Here is a 24,133-nt window from a genome sequence, read left to right as displayed (position 1 = left end):
CGGGTGAGGCTGTATAATACTCTCGTAAGACACTATTTTGGAGTATTGGGATCGGCTATGGGTTCCCTATCTGAGGAAGGATGTGCTGGCCTTGGGAAGGGTCCAGCGGAGGCCCGCAATAATGATTCCTGGAATGAATAGCTTGTCATATGAGGACTGGTAAAGGATTCTGGGTCTCTACTCATTGAGGTTTAGAAGGATGACGGGAGATTTTATTGAAACTGGACGTGCAAGAGGATGTTTCCACCAACAGGAAAAGGTAGAGTCCGAAGTCACAGCCTCAGTTTGAAGGGACGATCCTTCAAAACAGTGATGAGGAGGAATTTGTTCAGCCAGAGGGTGGTGAATGTCTGGAACTCTTTGGGGCAGCAGGGTAGCATGGTGGTTAGCATAAATGCTTCACAGCTCCAGGGTCCCAGGTTCGATTCCCGGCTGGGTCACTGTCTGTGTGGAGTCTGCACGTCCTCCCCCTGTGTGCGTGGGTTTCCTCCGGGTGCTCCGGTTTCCTCCCACAGTCCAAAGATGTGCGGGTTAGGTGGATTGACCATGCTAAAATTGCCCGTAGTGTCCTAATAAAAAAAAGTAAGGTTAAGGGGGGGTTGTTGGGTTACGGGTATAGGGTGGATGCGTGGGTTTGAGTAGGGTGATCATGGCTCGGCACAACATTGAGGGCTGAAGGGCCTGTTCTGTGCTGTACTGTTCTATGTTCTATGTTCTAAGACTATGGAGACAAAATGACAAAGTTCCGTTCAGACGGAGATACATAAGTTCTTGATTAAGAAGGGATTAGTGATTATGGGGAGAAGGCAGTAGAATGGGAACGAGAAACTTAACAACCGTGACTGAATGGCGGAGCAGACTCGATTGGCATAATGACTTAATGGTCTAATCATCTTATGGTCTAATATAGTAAGAAGTCTTACAACACCAGGTTAAAGTCCAACAGGTTTGTTTCAAACACGAGCTTTCGGAGCACGGCTCCTTCTTCAGGTGAATCTAATCAGGTCTAATATATGTTACAGATGAACAGCAGTGGTAACCCATCTCCTACTTTTTAAGCCGTGCTCAAGTAAATGTTTTAACAAACGGCTGTTTTTCTTGAACTTTCTTCCTTTCTATCATTATTTGAAAGATGATGTCCAAAAGTTGCAATCGCCAACCATATCGATATATCCAAGCGATGGAGAGTTGGACAAAGGAAATTCCGCTCGCATTGAATGCAGAACCCCCAGTTACCACGTGGGCAGTACGTTCTACTTGCTAAAACAGGGGAAGGGCACCCACATGGCAGAGGTGATCGTTCCAGATGGCGAGGAGACGGCAACTTTCGACCTGTTCAACCTCACGGTAGAACATCAAGGCCAATATCGTTGCTACTACCGACATAAAGAAGCAGGACAATGGAAAGTTTCCCATGTCAGCAATCCAGTTGAATTAACCATACGTGGTAAGATTGATCAGACAATGCTCTTGAAATATGCATATGAAATGTCAAAATTGCACGCATCGGGGCTGGTTTAGCACACTCAGCTAAATCGCTGGCTTTTAAAACAGACCAAGCAGGCCAGCAGCACGGTTCGATTCCCGTACCAGGCGCCGGGATGTGGCGACTAGGGGCATTTCACATAAACTTCATTGAAGCCTACTCGTGACAATGAGCGATTTTCATTTTCAGTTAATTTCATTGAAATACTTGGTTCCTGGGTTTTCTGCCTCCTTTCTCACCAGATAAATTCGTTGACATCCCAAGCGATTCAACTGCAATTTGGATCTGTCATATGACTTGTTCCCATAACCAGTTTTGCCAAGTGGAGACAGACAAGAGCACGACTGCGAAATTCTGTGAAAAACACGTCCTCCTGTTCGTTTTCCATCGTCCTTTCCTGAACGTCTTTAAAATCTGAATGTTACACAATAATCTCTGCTGCCATATTGCATTTTTGAAGGAAATACATGGGGAAATGCACCATATAACTTGTGATTTTAAATTGGCCAAAATAATGTGTGTATGATGGGGGTAATAAGAGTGACGAAAATGAAAGGGTGTAACATAATCACCACTCGTTGAAGGACTATCGTTTCTCGATCGTTTATTGGACCCGCATGTGGTGTTATGTAGAAATTATCCATAATTGGGGTGGAATTAAGGCCCGTGCTCAATTCATGGCTCAGGGTACAGAGAGATTATAGAGAAATACAGTACACAACAGGCCCTTCGGCCCACGATGTTGTGCCGAACTTTTCTCCAAGGTTAATCATAGCTCATCGAATTTTGGACATAAAGGGCAATTTAACATTGCCAATCCAACCAACCTGCACATGTTTGGACTGTGGGACGAAACCGGAGCACCCAGAGGAAACGTACGCACACACGGAGAGGATGTGCAGACTCCACACAGACAGTGGCCCAAGCCGGAATCGAATCTGGGACCCTGGAGCTGTGCTGCAATTGTGCTAGCCACAATGCTACCGTGCTGCCCTTATGAACAAATTAATCTACATTCCATTATTCTACCATAATCCATGTACCTATCCAAGAGCCGCTTGAAGGTCCCTAACGTTTTCGACTCAACCACTACTGCCCCCACTACTCTCTGGGTAAAGAACCTACCACTGACATCCCCCCCGATATCTTCCACCATTTACCTTAGATGGATATCCCCTTGTAATGGTTTGTTCCACCCGGAGAAAAGACTCTGACTGTCTACACTTTCTATTCCCCTGATCATCTTATAAACATAGAACATTACAGCGCAGTACGGGCCCTCCGACCTGTGAAACCATCTGAAGCCTATCTGACCTACACTATTCCATTTTCATCCATATGTCTATCCCGTGACCACTTAAATGCCCTTAAATTTGGCGTCTACTACTGTTGCAGGCAGGGCGTTCCACACCCCTACTAGTCTCTGAGTATAGAAACTGCCTCTGACATCTGTCCTATAACTACCACCCCTCAATTTAAAGCTATGTCCCCTCGTGTTGGTCATCACCATCCGAGGAAAAAGACTCTCACTGTCCACCCTATCTAACCCTCTGACTATCTTATATGTCTCTATTAAGTCACCTCTCAGCCTTCTCCTCTCTAGCGAAAACAACCTCAAGTCCCTGCGCCTTGCGTCGCAAGACCTTCCCTCCATACCAGGCAACATCCTAGTAAATCTTCTCTGAACCCTTTCCAAAGCTTCCACATCCTTCCTATAATGTGGTGACTAGAACTGCACGCAGTACTATAGATGCAGCCGCACCAGAGATTTGTACAGCTGCAGCATGACCTCGTGTCTCCGAAACTCAATCCCCCTACTGATACAGGCAGACCATATGCCTTCTTAATAGCCCTATTAACCTGGGTGGAAACTTTCAGGGATTTATGTACCTGGATGCCGAGATCTCTCTGTTCATCTACTCTACCAAGAATCTTGCAATTAGCCCAGTACTCTGCATTCCTGTTACTCATTCCAAAGTGAACCACCTCACACTTTTCCGAATTAAACTCCGTCTGCCAACTCTCAGCCCAGCTCTGCAGCTTATCTATGTCCATCTGTAACCTATAACATCCTTCAGCACTATCCACAACTCCACCGACCTTCGTGTCATCTGCAAATTTACTAACCAACTATACTACACCCTCTTCTAGATCATTTATAAAAATGACAAACAGCAGTTGCCCCAAAACAGATCCTTGCGGTACACCACTAGTAACTGAACTCCAGGATGAACATTTGCCATCAACCACCACCCTCTGTCTTCTTTCAGCTAGCAAGTTACTGATCCAAACCGCTAAATCACCTTCAATGCCATATTTCCGTATTTTCTGCAATAGCCTACCGTGGGGAACCTTATCAAACGCCTTACTGAAATCCATATACAACACATCAACAGATTTACCCTCATCCACCTGTTTGGTCACCTTCTCAAAATACTCAATAAGGTATTTGAGGCATGACCTACCCTTCACAAAACCTTCTTGAGTATCGCTAATCAACTTGTTCATTTCAAGATGATTATAAACCCTATCTCTTATAAACTTTTCCAACATTTTACCCACATCTGAAGTAAGGCTCACAGGTCTAAGATTACCAGGGTTGTCTCTACTCCCCTTCTTGAACCAGGCGACAACATTTGCTATCCTCCAGTCTTCCGGCACTATTCCTGTCGACAAAGACGACATAATCATCGGGGACAAAGGCCCTGCAATCTCCTCCCTGGCTTCCCAGAGAATCCTAGGATAAATCTCATCTGGCCCAGTGGTCTTATCTATTTTTATACTTTCCAAAATTGCTAACACTTCCTCCTTGTGAAACTAAATCCCATCTAGCCTGGTCGACTGTACCTGAGTATTCTGCTCGACAACATTGTCTTTCTCCAGTGCAAATGCTGACGAAAAATATCCATTTAACGCTTCCCCTATCTACTCTGATTCCACACACAACTTTCCACTACTATCTTTGATTGGCTCTAATCTTACTCTAGCCATTATTTTGTTCCTGATATAACTATAGAAAGCCTTACGGTTTTCCTTGATCCTATCCGCCAACGACATTTCGTGTCTTCTCCTCGCTTTTCTTAACTCTCCCTTTGGGTACTTCCTGGCTAAATCGTAACTCTCAAGTGCCCTGACTGAGCCTTCATGTCTCAACCTAACATAAGCCTTCTTCTTCCTCTTGACAAGTGCTTCAACTTCCTTAGTAAACCACGGTCCCCTTGCTCGACAACTTCCTCCCTGCCTGACAGGTACATACTTAGCAAGGACATGCAGTAGCTGACCCTTGAAAAAGCTCCACATTTCGATTGTACCCATCCCCTGCAGATTCCTTCTCCATCCTATACATCCTAAATCTTGCCGAATAGCATCATAATTGCCTTTCCCCCAACTATAATTCTTGCCTTGCGGTATATACCTATCCCTGCCCATCGCTAAAGTAAGCATAACCGAATTGTGATCACTATCACCAAAGTGCTCACCTACATCAAAACCTAACACCTGGCCAAATCCAATTTGGCATCGCCCCTTGTTGGCCTGTCTACATACTGTGTCAGAAAGCACTTCTGCACACACTGCACTAAAACTGACCCATCTATAGTACTCGAACTATAGCATTTCCAGTCAACATTTGGAAAGTTAAAGACCCCCATAACAACTATCCTGTTACTCTCGCTCCTGTCCAGAATGATCTTTGCTATCCTTTCCTCTACATCTCTGGAACTATTCGGAGGTCTATAGACAACTCCCAACAGGGTGACCTCTCCTCTCCTGTTCCTAACCTCGGCCCATACTATCTCAGTAGACAAAGTCCTCAAACGTCATTTCTGCAGCCGTAATACTTTTCTTGATTAACAATACCACCCCCCCCCCCACTTTTACCATCTTCTCTGTTCTTACAATAATATCTAAATCCTGGAACCTGCAACAACCATTCCTGTCCCTGCTCTACCCATGTCTCCGAAATCGCCACAACATCGAGATCCCAGGTAGCAACCCATCCTGCAAGCTCACCCACCTTATTCCGGATGCTCCTTGCGTTGAATTAGACACACTTCAAACCAGCATCTTGCTTGCCGGTGCCCTCTTTCGAACTTTTAATCCTATCCCTGACCTCACGACTCTCAACATCCTGTACACTGGGACAACAATTTAGGTTCTCATCCCAATGCTGAATTAGTTTCAACCCCCGCCGATGAGTACTAGCAAATCTCCCCCCCCCCCCAGGATATTGGTACCCCTCTGGTTCAGGTGAAGACCATCCTGTTTGTAGAGGTCGCACCTACCCCAGACTGGGGCCCAATTATCCAGTAAACCAAAACCCTCCCTCCTGCACCATCCCTGTAGACACGTGTTCAACTCCTCTCTCTCCATATTTCTCACTTCGCTAGCACGTGGCACGGGTAACAACCCAGAGATAACAACTCTGTTTGTTCTAGCTCTCAGCTTCCACCCTAGCTCCCTGAATTTCTGTCTCAAATCACCATCTCACTTCCTACCTATCAAGTAGTAATAACCTCTGTCAAGTCGCCCCTCATCCTTCTCCGTTCTAATGAGAAAAGGCCTAGCACCCTCAACCTTTCCTCGTAAGACCTACTCTCCATTCCATGCAACATCCTGATTAATCTCCTTTGCACCTTTTCGAAAGCTTCCACATCTTTCCTAAAATGAGGTGACCAGAACTGCACACAGTACTCCAAATGTGGCCTTGCAAGGTTTCGTACAGCTGCATCATCACCTCACGGCTCTTAAATTCAATCCATCTGCTAATGAGCGCTAGCGTACCATCGGCCTTCTTCACAGCTCTATCCAATTGAGTGGCAACTTTAAAAGATCTATGAACATAGACCCCAAGCTCTCTCTGCTCCTCTACATTGCCAAGAATCCTACCGTAAACCCTGTATTCCCCATTCATATTTGTCCTTCCAAAATGGACAACCTCACACTTGTCAGGGTTAAACTCCATCTGCCACTTCTCAGCCCAGCACTGCATCGTATCTAGAACATAGAACATAGAACGATACAGCGCAGTACAGGCCCTTCGGCCCTCGATGTTGCACCGACATGGAAAAAAAACTAAAGGCCATCTAACCTACACTATGCCCTTATCATCCATATGCTTATCCAATAAATTTTTAAATGCCCTCAATGTTGGCGAGTTCACTACTGTTGCAGGTAGGGCATTCCACGGCCTCACCACTCTTTGCGTAAAAAACCCACCTCTGACCTCTGTCCTATATCTATTACCCCTCAATTTAAGGCTATGTCCCCTCGTGCTAGCCACCTCCATCCGCGGGAGAAGGCTCTCGCTGTCCACCCTATCTAACCCTCTGATCATTTTGTATGCCTCTATTAAGTCACCTCTTAACCTTCTTCTCTCTAACGAAAACAACCTCAAGTCCATAAGCCTTTCCTCATAAGATTTTCCCTCCATACCAGGCAACATCCTGGTAAATCTCCTCTGCACCCGTTCCAAAGCTTCCACGTCCTTCCTATAATGAGGCGACCAGAACTGTACGCAATACTCCAAATGCGGCCGTACCAGAGTTTGGTACAGCTGCATCATGACCTCATGGCTCCGGAACTCAATCCCTCTACCAATAAAGGCCAACACACCATAGGCCTTCTTCACAACCCTATCAACCTGGGTGGCAACTTTCAGGGATCTATGTACATGGACACCGAGATCCCTCTGCTCATCCACACTACCAAGAATTTTACCATTAGCCAAATATTCCGCATTCCTGTTATTCTTTCCAAAGTGAATCACCTCACACTTCTCCACATTAAACTCCATTTGCCACCTCTCAGCCCAGCTCTGCAGCTTATCTATGTCCCTCTGTAACCTGCAACATCCTTCCGCACTGTCTACAACTCCACCGACTTTAGTGTCGTCTGCAAATTTACTCACCCATCCTTCTGCGCCCTCCTCTAGGTCATTTATAAAAATGACAAACAGAAACGGCCCCAGAACAGATCCTTGTGGTACGCCACTCGTAACTGAACTCCATTCTGAACATTTCCCATCAACTACCACTCTCTGTCTTCTTTCAACTAGCCAATTTCTGATCCACATCTCTAAATCACCCTCAATCCCCAGCCTCCGTATTTTCTGCAATAGCCGACCGTGGGGAACCTTATCAAACGCTTTACTGAAATCCATATACACCACATCAACTGCTCTACCCTCGTCTACCTGTTCAGTCACCTTCTCAAAGAACTCGATAAGGTTTGTGAGGCATGACCTACCCTTCACAAAACCATGCTGACTATCCCTAATCATATTATTCCTATCTAGATGATTATAAATCGTATCTTTTATAATCCTCTCCAAGACTTTACCCACCACAGACGTTAGGCTCACCGGCCTATAGTTACCGGGGTTATCTCTACTCCCCTTCTTGAACAAAGGGACCACATTTGCTATCCTCCAGTCCTCTGGCACTATTCCTGTAGCCAATGATGACCTAAAAATCAAAGCCAAAGGCTCAGCAATCTCTTCCCTGGCTTCCCAGAGAATCCTAGGATAAATCCCATCTGGCCCCGGGGACTTATCTATTTTCACCTTGTCCAGAATTGCCAACACTTCTTCCCTACGCACCTCAATGCCATCTATTCTAATAACCTGGGTCTCAGCATTCTCCTCCACAATATTATCTTTTTCTTGAGTGAATACTGATGAAAAGTATTCATTTAGTATCTCGCTTATCTCCTCAGCCTCCACACACAACTTCCCACCACTGTCCTTGACTGGCCCTACTCTTACCTTAGTCATTCTTTTATTCCTGACATACCTATAGAAAGCTTTTGGGTTTTCCTTGATCCTACCTGCCAAAGACTTCTCATGTCCCCTCCTTGCTCGTCTCAGCTCTCTCTTTAGATCCTTCCTCGCTTCCTTGTAACTATCAAGCGCCCCAACTGAAACTTCACGCCTCATCTTCGCATAGGCCTCCTTCTTCCTCTTAACAAGAGATTCCACTTCTTTGGTAAACCACGGTTCCCTCGCTCGACCCCTTCCTCCCTGCCTGACTGGTACGTACTTATCAAGAACATGCAATAGCTGTTCCTTGAACAAGCTCCACATATCCAGTGTGCCCAACCCTTGCAGCCTACTTCTCCAACCAACACATCCTAAGTCATGTCTAATGGCATCATAATTGCCCTTCCCCCAGCTATAACTCTTGCTCTGCGGGGTATACTTATCCCTTTCCATCACTAACGTAAAGGTCACCGAATTGTGGTCACTGTCTCCAAAGTGTTCACCTACCTCCAGATCTAACACCTGGCCTGGTTCATTACCCAAAACCAAATCCAAAGTGGCCTCACCTCTTGTTGGCCTGTCAACATATTGTGTCAGAAAACCCTCCTGCACACATTGTACAAAGAACGACCCATCCAATGTACTCGAACTATATCTTATCCAGTCAATATTAGGAAAGTTAAAGTCTCCCATAACAACTACCCTGTTACTTTCGCTCTTTTCCAGAATCATCTTCGCCATCCTTTCCTCTACATCTCTAGAACTATTAGGTGGCCTATAGAAAACTCCCAACAGGGTGACCTCTCCTTTCCTGTTTCTAACCTCAGCCCATACTACCTCGGAAGAAGAGTCCCCATCTTGCATCCTTTCTACCACCGTAATACTGTCCTTGACTAGCAGCAAGAGACTATGTCTCTTTGCAGCCGACAACATCCCTCCTTACTATGCAAAACTCCACCAATCTTCCTATTGTCTGCATATTTACTGATCCACCCTTCAACTCCCTCATCCAAGTCATTAATGAAAATCACAATCAGCAGAGTACCCAGAACTGATCCCTGCGATACGCCACTGGTAACTGGGCTCCAGGCTGAATATTTTCCATCGACCACCACTCTCTGACTTCTGTCGGTTAGCCAGTTCGTTATCCAACTGGACAAATTTCCCACTATCCCATGCCTCCTTACTTTCTGCATAAGCCTACCATGGGGAACCTTATCAAATGCCTTACTAAAATCCATGTACACTACATAAACTGCTTTACATTCATCCACATGCTTGGTCACCTCCTCAAAGAAGTCAATAAGACTTGTAAGGCAAGACCTACCCCTTACTAATCCGTGTTCACTATCCCCAATAAAGCAGGGTCTTTCCAGATGCTCAGAAATCCTATCCCGTTGATAGGAATTTTTTGAAGAAGTGAGAAAGTTAATTGGTGAGGGAAGGGCTGTAGATGACATATACATGGACTTCAGTAAGGCGTTTGAGAAAGTTTCCCATGGCAGGTTGATGAAGTCGTATGGAGTTCAGGGTGTACCTGCTGGATCGATAAAGAACTGGCTAGGCAACAGGAGACAAAGAGTAGTGGTGGAAGGAAGTGTCTCAAAATGGAGAAGGGTGACTAGTGGTGTTCCACAGGGGTCCGTGCTCGGACCACTGTTGTTTGAGATATACATAAATGACCTGGAGGAAGGTATAGGTGGTCTGATTAGCAAGTTTGCAGATGATACTAAGATTGGCGGTGTTGCAGATAGCGAGGAGGACTGTCAGAGAATACAGCAAAATATAGATAGGTTGGAGAGTTGGGCAGAGAAATATCAGATGGAGTTCAATCCAGGCAAATGCGAGGTGCTGCATTTTGGAAGATCAAATTCAAGAGCGGACTACATGGTCAATGGAAGAGTAATGGGGAAAATTGATGTACAGAGAGATCTGGGAGCTCAGGTCCATTGTACCCTGAAGTTGGCAACACAGGTCGATAGAGTAGTCAAGAAGGCATAAAGCATGCTTGCCTTCATCGGACGGGGTATTGCGTACATGAGTCGGCAGGTCATGTTACAGTTGTATAGGACTTTGGTTAGACCACATTTGGAATACTGCGTGCAGTTCTGGTCGCCAGATTAACAGAAGGATGTGGATGCTTTAGAGAGGGTGCAGAGGATGTTCACCAGGATGTTGCCTGGTATGGAGGGTGCTAGCTTTGAAGAACGGTTGAGTAGATTAGGATTTTTTTCGTTGGAAAGACGGAGGTTGAGAGGGACCTGATTGATGTCTGCAACATTATGAGAGGTATGGACAGGGTGGATGGCAACAAGCCTTTTACAAGATTGGAGGTGTCAATTACAAGGGGTCATGATTTAAAGGTGAGAGGGGGAAAGCTGAAGGGAGATGTGCGTGGAAAGTTTTTTACGCAGAGGGTGGTGGGCGCCTGGAACGGTTTGCCAGCGGAGGTGGTAGAGGCGGGCACGATAGCATCATTTAAGTTGCATCTAGACTGATATGTGAACGGGGAAAGGGGGGGGGGAACAGGGGGAAGTAGACCTTGGGAAATAGGAGACAGGTTTATATAAAGGAGCAGGATCGGCGCAGGCTGGTAGGGCCGAAGGGCCTGTTCCTGTGCTGTAAATGTATTTGTTCTTTGTTCTTTGTTCTCAGTACCCTTTCCATTACTTTGCCTACCACCGAACTAAGACTAACTAGCCTGTAATTCACAGGGTTATCCTATTCCCATTTTTGAACAGGGGCACGACATTTGCCACTTTCCAATCCCCTGGGACCACCCCTGTCGACAGTGAGGACAAAAAGATCATTGCCAAAAACTCTGCAATTTAATTTCTTGCTTCCCATAGAATCCTTGGCTATATCCCGTCAGGGTTATGGTTAGGGTTATTGTGGAGTGTACACGTTTCCCGTGTCTGCGTGGGTTACCTTCAGGTTAACAAAGAGAGAGCAAAAGTACAGCACAAGTGCAGGCCCTTCGTCCCTCCAAGCTCGTGATCATGTTGCACGTCTGAACTATAATCTTCTACACTTCCTGTGTCCGTTTTCCCTCTATTCCCATCCTATTCATGTATTTGTCAAGATGCCCGTCAAATGTCACTGTCGTCCCTGCTTCGACCACCTCCTCCAGCAGCGAGTTCCAGGCACCCACTATCCTCTGTATGAAAACATTGCCTCGTACATCTCATCTAAACCTTGTCCCTTGCACTTTAAACCTATTCCCCCGAGTAATTGAACCCTCTATCCTGGGAAAAAAACTACTGACTATCCATATAATTAACATTGCAGAAGGAGGCCATTCGGCCCATCGAGTCTGCACCGGCTCCTGGAAAGAGCACCCTACCCAAGTTCAACACCTCCAACCTATCACAATAACCCAGTAACCCAACACTAAGGGCAATTTATCATGGCCAATCCACCTAACCTGCACATCTTTGGACTGTGGAGGAAACCGGAGCACCCGGAGGAAACCCACACACACACGGGGAGGATGTGCAGACTCCGCACTGACAGTGACCCAAGCCGGAATCGAACCTGGGACCCTGGAGCTGTGAAGTCATTGTGCTATCCACAATGCTACCGTGCCGTCCACTCTGTCTATGCCCCTCATAATTTTGTAGACCTTTGTGAGGTCGCCTCTCAACCTCCGTCGTTCCAGTGAGAACCAACCGAATTTTTTCAACCGCTCCTCATTGCTAATGCCCTCTATACGAGGCAACATCCTGGTAAAGCCTCCACATCCTTCAGGTGCTCCGGTTTCCTCACACAAAGCAAAAAGGTGCAGATTTGATGGATTGGACATGCTAAATTGCTGCTAGTATTCAGATATTGGTTGAGGATATGGGGTTAGGGAGGAGTTTGGGGCGGTGGAGGGTGCGGACTTGATGGGCAGAATGACTTTCTTCTGCATGAAAGGGTTTCGATGAAACACATCTTTGGCACCTGATTCACAAAATGAATAAACACCTAACCTCAGTGTTCAGAGATGTGCAATTTAGGTGAATTGAGCGTGCTAAAACTATCCCTTGGAGTGCAATTATGTGCTAATTAGGGTAGTTGGCCTTACTGATATCACCCCGTATTGCCCTATTACTTGCTCCACTGTCCACAAATATACAAACCCTCCACGACAACGAACAGTTGCAGCCGTGTGTAGAACATAGAACATAGAACAGTACAGCACAGAACAGGCCCTTCGGCCCTCGATGTTGTGCCGAGCAATGATCACCCTGTACTATCGATCAGACGCCCTGCAGTAACTCACCGAGGTTTCTTAGACCGCAACTTCCAATCCCATGACCACTGCCATCCAAAAGGACAAGAGCATCAGGAACCTCGGTTTCCAACCACCTGTTAAAACAAAAAACCTCTGTCTGAATCAAACTGGAGAACTGCACACCTTTCTGAGTCACTGCCCGCCCTGACTTGAGAACTTATCAGCATCCCTTCACTGTCGCTGGGGAAACATCCTAGCATCAGCCCCCCCGCGTTAACAGCTAAATTGGTGTACCTACACCTCAAGAATACAACTCATCATGGATGGGGAATAAATGCTGGCAAAATCAGCAACGCTCACCCCGCTAGTATATTTTTTAAAATATGAGGTGAGGTATGGCTATGCGGATAAGGTGGGTTGAGTAGGCGTAGGTAGGGTACTCTTTTGAAGGGTCTTTTGCAGACTTGATAGGCTGAATGGTCTAATTCCGCACTGTAGGAAGTTTATGATTTCATGAAGATGCCCAAATATGATGTTTATAAGTGAGCAGCAAACAGGTCGTATTCCCGGGGAACAAAGTTAGGAATTGAACCCGTTCTGAATTCTCTATTTCTGGTTCGGAATGCAAATTGATTTGAACAAGAATATTAATGTAAGGCGCACAACTCAGATCCTGTGTATTCGTTTTGTGAATCAGGTCTCAAAGATGTGTTTAATCGAAACACTTCCATGCAGAAGCAGGTCAGTCGGCCCATCAAGTCTGCACCCTCCACCGGCCCAAACCCTCCCTACGCCATATCACCAACTAACATCTGAATACGAAGAACAATTTAGCATGACTAATTCACCTAACCTTCGCATCTTTGGACGGTGGGAAGAAACCGAAGGAAACGCACACAGACAGGGGCAGAAGGTTCAAATTCCACACATTCAACCATGGTCGGAATGGAACCCGGGCCCCCGGCACTGTGAGGCAGCCATATTAACCCTTTCGCCACCGTACTGTCCTCTTTGGAGACATAGATTGACTGATCTACCTCATCTGGCTGGTTAATTCAAATCAATTGGCGATTCTAATTCAAATCAAATTGGCGATTGCAAGGAACGTACTTCATCCTGTTATATGCACCAGATATGACGCTTCATGTTACATTTTGAGGTCGCAGGTTTTCGAAAATAACGACAACAAAATGCTAGGGTTCGACGTTAAAATAGCATTTCTAGGTATGCAGGAATTTGCTCAGATTATATCAATCATTGACTAACATCTCCTTGAATAACGTGAAGCCTTTTTCCATGCAAAGCGTATCCAATTAATAAAGTGCGCTCGTTTTTTCTCTCCAGATGACTCCTTGGACGCGCACTCCACAGGATTCCCAGGTAATATCGTGATTCCAATTACCGGACTGGTGAAGTTGTCTTCCTTTTCCTGCCGGCTTTGTAGATAATCCTATAAGGATATCTACTGAATTATGGGTCGTCATTCATTATCTTGCAGAATCCTTACATATCGACTGTATCTCGCCGACAACAGCGAAAGTGTTGGAGGACGTTGTGGGGCGCGGGTGGGTGGTATGGAGTGTGCCGTGGGGAGTTGATCAATTTTATTCGAAATTTGTATGCAGGAACATCAGCTTTTCGTTCTCTGAACATAACCGTTATCAGGCATGATTACGTAAATAAATTGGGTTTGTGCTAATAAGCTTCGACTTTAGAATTCAAACCCAGCGGGGATGTGTACAGTATGTGCAGAGGACATTTGTCAGATGTAGCCGAATCGTCATGTCCCGGGTGTGCATCATTTAGCTTGCGACTTTTTTGTTGCACCTGCCACCCCACTTTAGTTGACGGATGTCGGAAAGCCATACCTGTTGTACCGCTATGATTCCGAAAATACCACCAGTCCTTTCTGGTTTTCACGACAGAGTGCATAACTGCATTCATCTGCGTTTCGCTGCATCTGTCATGTGTATGCCCACTCGCCAGCTTGATAAAACCACTTTGAATCCGCCTGCTCAGAACTCACGACGCTGCCTCGTTTCATGTCGTCTGCAAACATGGAAATGTTGAATTTGGTACCCTCTTTCAGGTCATTTTTATGTATCATGAACATCGGAGGCCCAATCACTGATACATGTAGTATACTGCATTAGTTATTGACTGCAACACAGAAAAGGAGGTATTTATTCCCACTCTATCTTTCCTGGCTGCTGACCAATTCTCAGTTCCTGCCAGGACGCGTCCACGACCACATATGTTTTGGTTTTGCTCACTAACTTCTTCTGAGGGTCCTTATCAAAATTCTTCGAACAGTCGAAAGGTATCACACCTACTGGTTCTGCTTTATCTATTCTGCTCGTCACATCGTCAAAATTCCACTATACATAGATACATGGATACATAGAAGATAGGAGCAGTAGGAGGCCTTTTGGCCCATCGATCCTGCTCCGCCATTCATCACGATCAAGGATGATCATCCAACTCAATGGCCTAATGCTGTTTTCTCCCAATAGCATTTCATTCCATTCTTCCAAGTGCTGTATCCAGCCGCCTCTTAAATATATATTAGGGGCAGCAGGGTAGCATGGTGGTTAGCATAAATGCTTCACAGCTCCAGGGTCCCAGGTTCGATTCCCGGCTGGGTCACTGTCTGTGTGGAGTCTGCACGTCCTCCCCCTGTGTGCGTGGGTTTCCTCCGGGTGCTCCGGTTTCCTCCCACAGTCCAAAGATGTGCGGGTTAGGTGGATTGGCCATGCTAAATTGCCCGTAGAGTCCTAATAAAAGTAAGGTTAAGGGGGGGGGGTTACGGGTATAGGCTGGATACGTGGGTTTGAGTAGGGTGATCATGGCTCGGCACAACATTGAGGGCCGAAGGGCCTGTTCTGTGCTGTACTGTTCTATGTTCTATGTTCTATATTCAAAGTTTTTGCATCAACTACTTCCTGTGGTAATGAATTCCACAGGCTCACCACTCTTTGTGTGATGAAATGTCTCCTTATGAAAATGAAAATGAAAATCGCTTATTGTCACGAGTAGGTTTCAATGAAGTTACTGTGAAAAGCCCCTAGTCGCCACATTTCGGCGCCTGTCCGGGGAGGCTGGTACGGGACGGGTACGGATACTTATCTCTGTCCGAAATGGTTTACCCTGAATCCTCAGGCTGTGACCCCTGGTTCTGGACATACATTGGTAACATCTTCCCTATATCTACCCTGTCTAGTCCTGTTAGAACTTTATCAGTCTCTATGAGATCCTCCTTCATTCTTCTCAACTCCAGCGAGAATAATCCCAACCTAGTCAATCTCTCCTCATATGAGTCCCGCCATCGCTGGAATCAGTCTGGTAAACCTTCGCTGCACTCCCTCCAGAGCAAGAAGATCCTTCATTAGAGAAAGAGACCACAACTGCACACAATACTCCAAGTGTGGCCTCACCAAGGCCCTGTACAATTGCAGTAGCACGTCCCTGCTTTTATACACGAATGCTCTTTCAAGAAGGCCAACATACCATTCGCCTTCTTGTCAGCATGCTGCTCCTGCATACTTACCATCAGCGAATGGTGCACAAGGACACCCAGGTCCCGCTGCACATCCCCCTCTCCCAATTTACAACCATTCAGGTAGTGATCTGCCTTCCTGTTTTTTATTCCAAAATGAGCAACCTCAGACATATCCAAATTATACGGTATATGCCATTGGTTTGCCCACTCGCCCAACCTGTCCAGACCTTACTGCAGAATCCCTGCATCCTCGGCACAATTCATCCTCCCACCTAATTTGGTATCACCTGCAAGCTCGGAGATGTCACATTTTGTTCCCTCATCCAAATCATTAATATAGATTGTGAATAGCTGGGGTCCCAGCACCGATCCCTGTGGTGCCCAATTGGTTACTGCCTGCCAATTTGAAATGGATCCATTAATCCCGACGCTTTGTTTCCTCTCTGTCAACCAGTTTTCTGTCCACATCAATACATGTCCCCTAATCCCATGTGCTTTAATTTTGCACAACAATCTCTTATGCGGGACTCTGGCAATAGAGAGTAACGGTCACTGGAAATTTTGGAGCTGGTGGGCGGTATGTCGATATGTTCTCCTGATTTTTTCATTGGCACCCTTGACTCAACTCAAATTAATCAATGATCTTGATCTCGGTACGAAGGGTGCAATGTCAAAGTGTTCGGATGACATAGTGTTTGGAAGCTTTGTAAAACTTGAAGAGGACAGTGTAAACCTTCAAACGGCAATAGATCATTTGGTGGAATGAACACAATTTTGCCACGTGAGGTTCAATGTGAGGACTTTTGATAGAAAGAACACGAAGAGACAATATGAAATAAGGGTAATATATTTACGGTGGTGCTGGAGCAGATTTGCGCATATTATTAATGCTGGCAGCATAGGGGGAGAGATGAGCTAATACAACATTGTTTATCACAGTGCTAAATAGTTGACTTTTATATAAGACAAAGGCAGGCCAGCAGCGGTTCAATTCCCGTACCAGACTCCCCGGACAGGCGCCGGAATGTGGCGTCCAGGGGCTTTTCACAGTAACGTCAGTTGAAGCCTACTTGTGACAACAAGCGATTTTCATTTCATTTCATGTTGTTAACAGGAATTTATTAAAACAACGCAACGAGCACAGAGCATGAATGTTCTGCTGAACCTATTCAAGACACGAGTAAGACTTGAGCTGGAATATTGTGTACTGTCTGGGTGCCACCCTATTGAGAGGATCTGAAGGCATTGGAGAGAAGGAATGGATCGGGGGATCAGAAACTTCGGTTATGAGGATAGGTTGGCGATGTTGCGTCTGTTGTCCTTGGAGAAAATAAGGTTTAAAGTAGATATTTTGGAGACATCCAGAATCGTGAGATGGGCTCGCCAGAGTAGATAGGAAGAGATTGTTCCCGCCAGGAGAAAGGATCAAGGAGAGGTCCCCTATTTAAAGTGATTTGCAGAATGAGCAAATGTTGTATGAGAAGAAGTAAAAAACTGAACGAGTGGTTTGCGTTTGCAATTCAGTGCCTCAAAATGTGGTAGAGGCTGGTCCAATAAAGTCATTGGATGATTATTTAAATAGACAACATATACAACTGTACAAGGAAAAGGCAGGGTGATAGCACGAAGCCATAATATTCAGTTTGGGATCCGTTGCAGACAGAGTGGGTCAAATGACGCCGACTGTGCCTTCTCGATTCTAATATTACAATTCCATATTTCATCAACTGAATTCAGTATCTGGCAGATGTTTGGAAAAAATGTACCATGGACATTAATAGTTAGCTGACATTACCGCTCCTTGACTGACATTATTCTTGATAATGATCCCCGCCTTTAACATTGAATTGGCCAAACAATGATTATTGGTTGGAAATTCGACTAACACAGTAGCCAGAAGTATGAATATAAATTTCTGCTTTCATTTATTTTGACACAACGAACTAAGATTGGTTGACTTTGGGAAGAGTCATGTGGAATTGTTTTGATCCTCATGAGTTGTCTCCTTCATCCATTAGGAATTAAGAACACGTGGGTATTGGTCGGAATTGTGGCAGGTGGCGTTACCTTGATTCTCATAATAATTGCAACCGTGTGGTGCCTCTGTAAAAAGAATGGTGAGTATGATCGCTCTAATACCATGAAGGCCATTATGAACATATGCTTGCAACATAATATACTAATCTCATGCTTCCTACTTTAGCATCATATTTCAGAATTAAAAATATATGATAGTTTTCCCTCCATTGTCGCATTGCTGGACTTGGAGAACGTTGTTACTTGGCGGTGGCATTTCAAATATGAATGCATTTGGGAATTATTTATGCTTCACCCGTAGATTGAAAGTCAAAAATAATCAGTTTCAAAAATATACTGAAAACATTATTTTCACGTGACATTGACATTATCTGCGTTGACCAGTAAATTGTACGTTTTCACGATAGGCAAAACGAACCAATCTCTCAGGGGGTGCAGATCCGGGAGTAAATATAAATCAGATGATGCCTTAAGGCCATGTTTACGCCTTCACACAAATTGCAATTTCCAATTATTCTGGATAATTTTATATTTGGGCGATCGCTCTTTTTTCACCAACGTTCTACATTGCTTGTCCATTGAATTCTTGGCGAGGAAATTGGATGGAATGTGGTCAAGTGGACAAGATCCACTGCATTAGAGCCCAAAATGTAAAATTGCCCCTAACATACACAGAGTTACGAACTGGAGCTCGTTGTGCGCAAGTTCGACCATCAGAGATCCATATCTTGTTTTTTTCTTTAATTCTGCCAATATGCATAATTTGACTCACCTTTAACTTTGGATCGACAATTTTCTGTCTTGCAGCCGAATCCAGGAGGAGAAAAAATGATGGGTGAGAAACGTTCTCTTTTCAATTAAACTTCGAATCTCCGGTAATCACAAACATAGTGTGAGAGAGATTACTTATCGTGCCTGGAAGAAAACGAGGTTGTTTAGTTCCTTGAATGCTTCTTGCATTGTGACATCTAAATATGCAGTAGTTACAGTTTTTGTGCATCGACGTATTCTCCTCTGCTGGCAATCTGCCAAATTGCATTTGACAATTCAGGAGAAAAAAGGCGTAACAATAAAAATACAGATAATAATTGAAAGAAGCTCTCAATTAAGATTTTGGATTCTGGATGTCAGTTAGAATTCCCAATACTGAGAACAATATCGTTATTTTCAGATAAGGACCTGGAAAGAGCGTATCTAGGGTTTACAGGATTGCCAGCCATCCAACTGAATGTTGAATAAACTTCAGATATTGAATTGCACAGTAATTTAATTTCAGTGTCAATGTCAGCCTACATGTGACACAAATACAGATTATTACATTTTGCCACTTCTATCTTCCCGTGTTTTTAACATTGTTCAAGGTGTCCCAAACTTTATTTAATAGGTGTGAGTGTCAGCATCGCCAAAAGTGACAGGTCCTTCAAGCCTTCTCCTGCCACAATACAAGGCGCGGTTAAGAAATATTCAGTAAATAAATAAACAGTTGTAGAGATTTTACTGATTTTCAGTCCATTTCTGCCAGTCAAATCAGTGAGAGCCAATCGTCAAATGACGCTTAATAAAATCCCCTGAGCAATGTCAATGCACGTTTATAAAGTGACAATTGAAGTAGATGTTTCCAATTGACAAAACTATTGGAATTCTTTCAAGATGTAACTAATTTAAAAAGAGCAACTTTAATTCACGCCCAGTGAGTTTTCCCAGTGAGCCAGAGAACACAGAGCCAGAGTCAGACACAGCGAAGAGTGAGTTTGGGAATTTGAAGCTAGGTGGGAATTGAATCGGTAAGACTGTTCCTTTTAAAATTTCAGGAATTTAAACTAATCTAGAATTCTGCAGACCAGATTAACAAGGGCATGCCCAACCCACTCACATAATTATTTGGCAATTGCGTGTCAGCCAAATTTAACTACTTTGATCTGAAATCAGGTCGGGGGGAGTCAACACAGGCCAATTTAAAACGAGCAACTTTAACTCACTCCCGGTGAGTTCTCCCAGTGAGCCACAGAAGACACAGCAAGAGTGAAATACAGCGAAGAGTGAGTTTCGGAATGTTAAGCTAGGTGGGAATTCGAAGCTGATTTGGGAGGAGGTGCTTTTTTTCCTTGGTAGTTGACTGGTGAGTATTTTTTCCATTCATTTGTCTATTTATTTATTTATTCTTTCTTCTTTTGGAATTGTAGTTGTTTAACATAACCTACCGTTTAAGACATGGCAGGAGAACCCAGACCCGTGCCATGCTCCTCGTGTGCGATGTGAGAGCTCAGGGACACGTTCATAGATCCGTGCCCCTTCACGTGCAAGACGTGTGTCCAGCTGCAGCTCTTGTTAGACCGCTTGACGGGTCTGGAGCAGCGGATGGATAGATAGATAGAGAAATACAGCACAGAACAGGCCCTTCGGCCCACGACGTTGCGCCGACCTTTTGTCCAAGGTTAATCATAGGATTTTGGACAATTTTTCATGGCCAATCCACCCAACCTGCACATCTTTGGTCTGTGGGAGGAAACCGGAGTACCCGGAGGAAACCCACGCAGTCACGGGGAGGATGTGCAGACTCCACACAGACAGCGGCCCAAGTCGAAATCGAACTTGGTACACTGGAGCTGTGAAGCAATTGTGCTATTCACAATGCTACCGTGCTGCCCTTAACAAGTTAACCTAGACTCCATTATTCTACCCTCATCCATGTACCTGTCCAATAGCCGCTTGAAGGTCCCTAACTTTTCCGACTCAACTACTTCCACAGGCAGTGCATTCCATGCCTCCACCACTCTCTGGGTAAAGAACCTACCTCTGACATCCCCTCTATATCTTCCACCATTTATCTTAAATTTATGTCCCCTTGTAATGGTGTGTTCCACCCGGGTAAAACGTCTCTGACTGTCTACACTATCTATTCCCCTAATTATCTTATAAACCTCTATCAAGTCGCCCCTCATCCTTCTCCGTTCTAATGAGAAAAGGCCTAGCACACACAACCTTTCCTCGTATGACATACTCTCCATTCCAGGCTACATCCTGGTAAATCTCCTTTTCACCTTTTCCAAAGCTTCCACTTCCTTCCTAAAATGAGGTGACCAGAACTGCACACAGTACTCCAAATGTGGCCTGACCAAGGTTTTGTACAGCAGCATCATCACCTCACGGCTGTTAAATTCAATCCCTCTGCTAATGAACGCTAGCACACCATAGGCCTTCTTCACAGCTCTCTCCACTTGAGTGGCAAATTTCAAAGATCTATGAACATAGACCCCAAGATCTCTCTGCTCATCCACATTGCCAATAACCCTACCATTAACCCTGTATTCCGCATTCATATTTGTCCTTCCAAAATGGACAACCTCACACGTGTCAGGGTTAAACTCCATCTGCCACTTCTCAGCCCAGCTCTGCATTCTATCTCTGTCTCTTTGAAGCCGACAACAACACTCCTCACTATCCAGAACTCCACCAATCTTCGTATCATCTGCAAATTTACTGAGCCACCCTTCATCTCCTCATCCAAGTCGTTAATGAAAATCACAAACAGCAGAGGACCCAGAACTGATCCCTGCGGTACGCCACTGATAACTGGGCTCCAGGCTGAATATTTGCCATCCACCACCACTCTTTATCTTCTATCGGTTAGCCAGTTTGTTATCCAACTGGCCAAATTTCCCACTATCCCATGCCTCCTTACTTTCTGCATAAGCCTACCATGGGGAGACTTATCAAATGCCTTACTAAAATCCATGTACACTACATCCACTGCTTTACCTTCATCCACATGCTTGGTCACCTCCTCAAAGAAGTTAATAAGACTTGTAAGGCAAGACCTACCCCTCACAAATCCGTGCTGCCTATCCCTAATCACGCAATGCCTTTCCCGATGCTCATAAATCCTATCCCTCAGTACCCTTTTCATTAATTTGCCTACCACCGAAGTAAGACTAACTGGCCTGTAATTCCCAGGGTTATCCCTATTCCCTTTTGTGAACAGGGGCACGACATTCGCCACTCTCCAATCCTCTGGTACCACCCCTGTTGACAGCGAGGACGAAAAGATCATTGCCAACGGCTCTGCAATTTAATTTCTTGCTTCCCATAGAACCCTTGGATATATCCCGTCAGGCCCGGGGGACTTGTCTATCCTCGAGTTTTTCAAAACGCGCAACACATCTTCCTTCCTGACAAGTATCTCCTTAAGCTTCTCAGTCTGCTTCACGCTGTCCTTTCCAACGATATGGCCCCTCTCGTTTGTAAATACTGAAGAAAAATACTTGTTCAAGACCTCTCCTATCTCTTCAGACTCAATACACAATCTCCCGCGACTGTCCTTAATCGGACCTACCCTCGTTCTAGTCATTCTCATATTTCTCACATACGTGTAAAAGGCCTTGGGGCTTTCCTTGATCCTACCCGCCAAAGATTTTCCATGCCCTCTCTTAGCTCTCCCAATCCCTTTCTTCAGTTCCCTCCTGGCTATCTTGTATCCCTCCAGCGCCCTGTCTGAACCTTGTTTCTTCAGCCTTACATAAGTCTCCTTCTTCCTCTTAACAAGACATTCAACCTCTATTGTCAACCATGGTTCCCTCACTCGACCATCTCTTCCCTGCCTGACAGGGACATACATATCAAAGACACGCAGTACCTGTTCCTTGAACAAGTTCCACATTTCACTTGTGTCATTCCCTGACAGCCTATGTTCCCAACTTCTGCACTTCAATTCTTGTCTGACAGCATTGTATTTACCCTTCCCCCAATTATAAACCTTGGCCTGTTGCACGCACCTATCCCTCTCCATAACTAAAGTGAAAGTCACAGAATTGTGGTCACTACCTCCACAATGCTCCCCCACTAACAAATCTATCACCTGCCCTGGTTCATTACCAAATACTAAATCCAATATGGCCTCCCCTCTGGTCGGACAATCTACATGCTGTGTTGGAAAAGCTTCCTGGACACACTGCACAAACATTACCCCATCCAATCTATTTGATCTAAAGATTTTCCACTCAATGTTTGGGAAGTTGAAGTCACCCATGACTACTACCCTGTGACTTCTGCACCTTTCCAAAATATGTTTCCACTATCTGTTCCGTCACATCTCTGCTGTTATTGGGGGGGTCTATAGAAAACTCCCAACAAGGTGACTGCTCCTTTACTATTTCTGACTTCAACCCATATTACCTCAGTAGGCAGATCCCCCTCGAACTGCCTTTCTGCAGCTGTTATACGATCTCTAATTAACAATGCCACCCCCCACCTCTTTTACCATCCTCCCTAATCTTGTTGAAACATCTATAACCAGGGACCTCCAACAACCATTTCTGCCCCTCTTCTATCCAAGCTTCCGTGATGGCCACCACATCGTAGTCCCAAGTCCCGATCCATGCCTTAAGTTCACCCACCTTATTCCTGATGCTTCTTGCATTAATGTATACACACTTCAACCCATCTCCTTGCCTGCAAGTGCTCTCCTTTGTTATTGTTACCTTCCCCACTGCATCACTACGTGCTTTGGCGCCCTGACTATCGTCTTGTTAGACCGCTTGACAGGTCTGGAGCTGCGGATGGACTCACGTTGGAGCGGCCCCAATGCTGAGGGCATCGTGGATAGCACGTTCAGCGCATTGGTCACACCGCAGGTGAAAGTTACTGAGGGAGATAAAAAAAATGGGTCACCAAATGACAGAGCAAGAGTAGGAAGCCAGTCATCTCCCTGCAAAACAGATATACCGCTTTCGATAGTGTTGAGGAAGATGGCTTAACAGGTTCAGGGCACCGTGGATGGCTCTGCTGCTCGGGAGGGCAGGAAGAATAATGGCAGGGCTATAGTGATAGGGGAGTCAATCGGAAGGGTAATAGACTGGTGGTTCTGCAGACGCAATCGAGATTTCAGGATGGCATGTTGCCTCCCTGGTGCAAGGGACTAGGACTGCTGCAGGGCAATCTGGCGGCGGAGTGGGGGGGGGGGATGTGAATCGCCAGCTGTCGTGAATCACAAAGGAACCAACGATCTAGGTACAAAAACTGGATGAGGTCCTACAAGCAGAATTCAGGGAGTTAGGAGCCAATCTCAAAAGTAATACTTGAAAGGTAGTAATCTCAGGATTGCTACAAGTACCACGGTCTAGTCAGAGTAGGAATTTGAGG

At 45.2% G+C, this 24,133-nt stretch overlaps 1 protein-coding gene across 2 annotated transcripts in view; it reads left to right on the top strand.

Moving 5' to 3' along the window:
• The window catches only part of LOC119958433, a 45,592-nt gene that overhangs the window by 11,082 nt on the left and 10,377 nt on the right, over positions 1-24,133 (top strand). For both annotated transcript variants that reach the window (XM_038786973.1, XM_038786974.1), the window contains 4 exons: positions 1,133-1,447; positions 13,804-13,839; positions 17,977-18,075; positions 18,803-18,830. In XM_038786973.1, the coding sequence (XP_038642901.1) occupies positions 1,133-1,447; positions 13,804-13,839; positions 17,977-18,075; positions 18,803-18,830 (478 nt within the window). The remainder of the gene's footprint in view (positions 1-1,132; positions 1,448-13,803; positions 13,840-17,976; positions 18,076-18,802; positions 18,831-24,133) is intronic.

This window comes from Scyliorhinus canicula, chromosome 29 (assembly GCF_902713615.1).
Source record: "Scyliorhinus canicula chromosome 29, sScyCan1.1, whole genome shotgun sequence".
In the NCBI taxonomy this organism is placed as follows: domain Eukaryota; kingdom Metazoa; phylum Chordata; class Chondrichthyes; order Carcharhiniformes; family Scyliorhinidae; genus Scyliorhinus; species Scyliorhinus canicula.
This window is presented reverse-complemented; position numbering and strand designations above follow the sequence as displayed.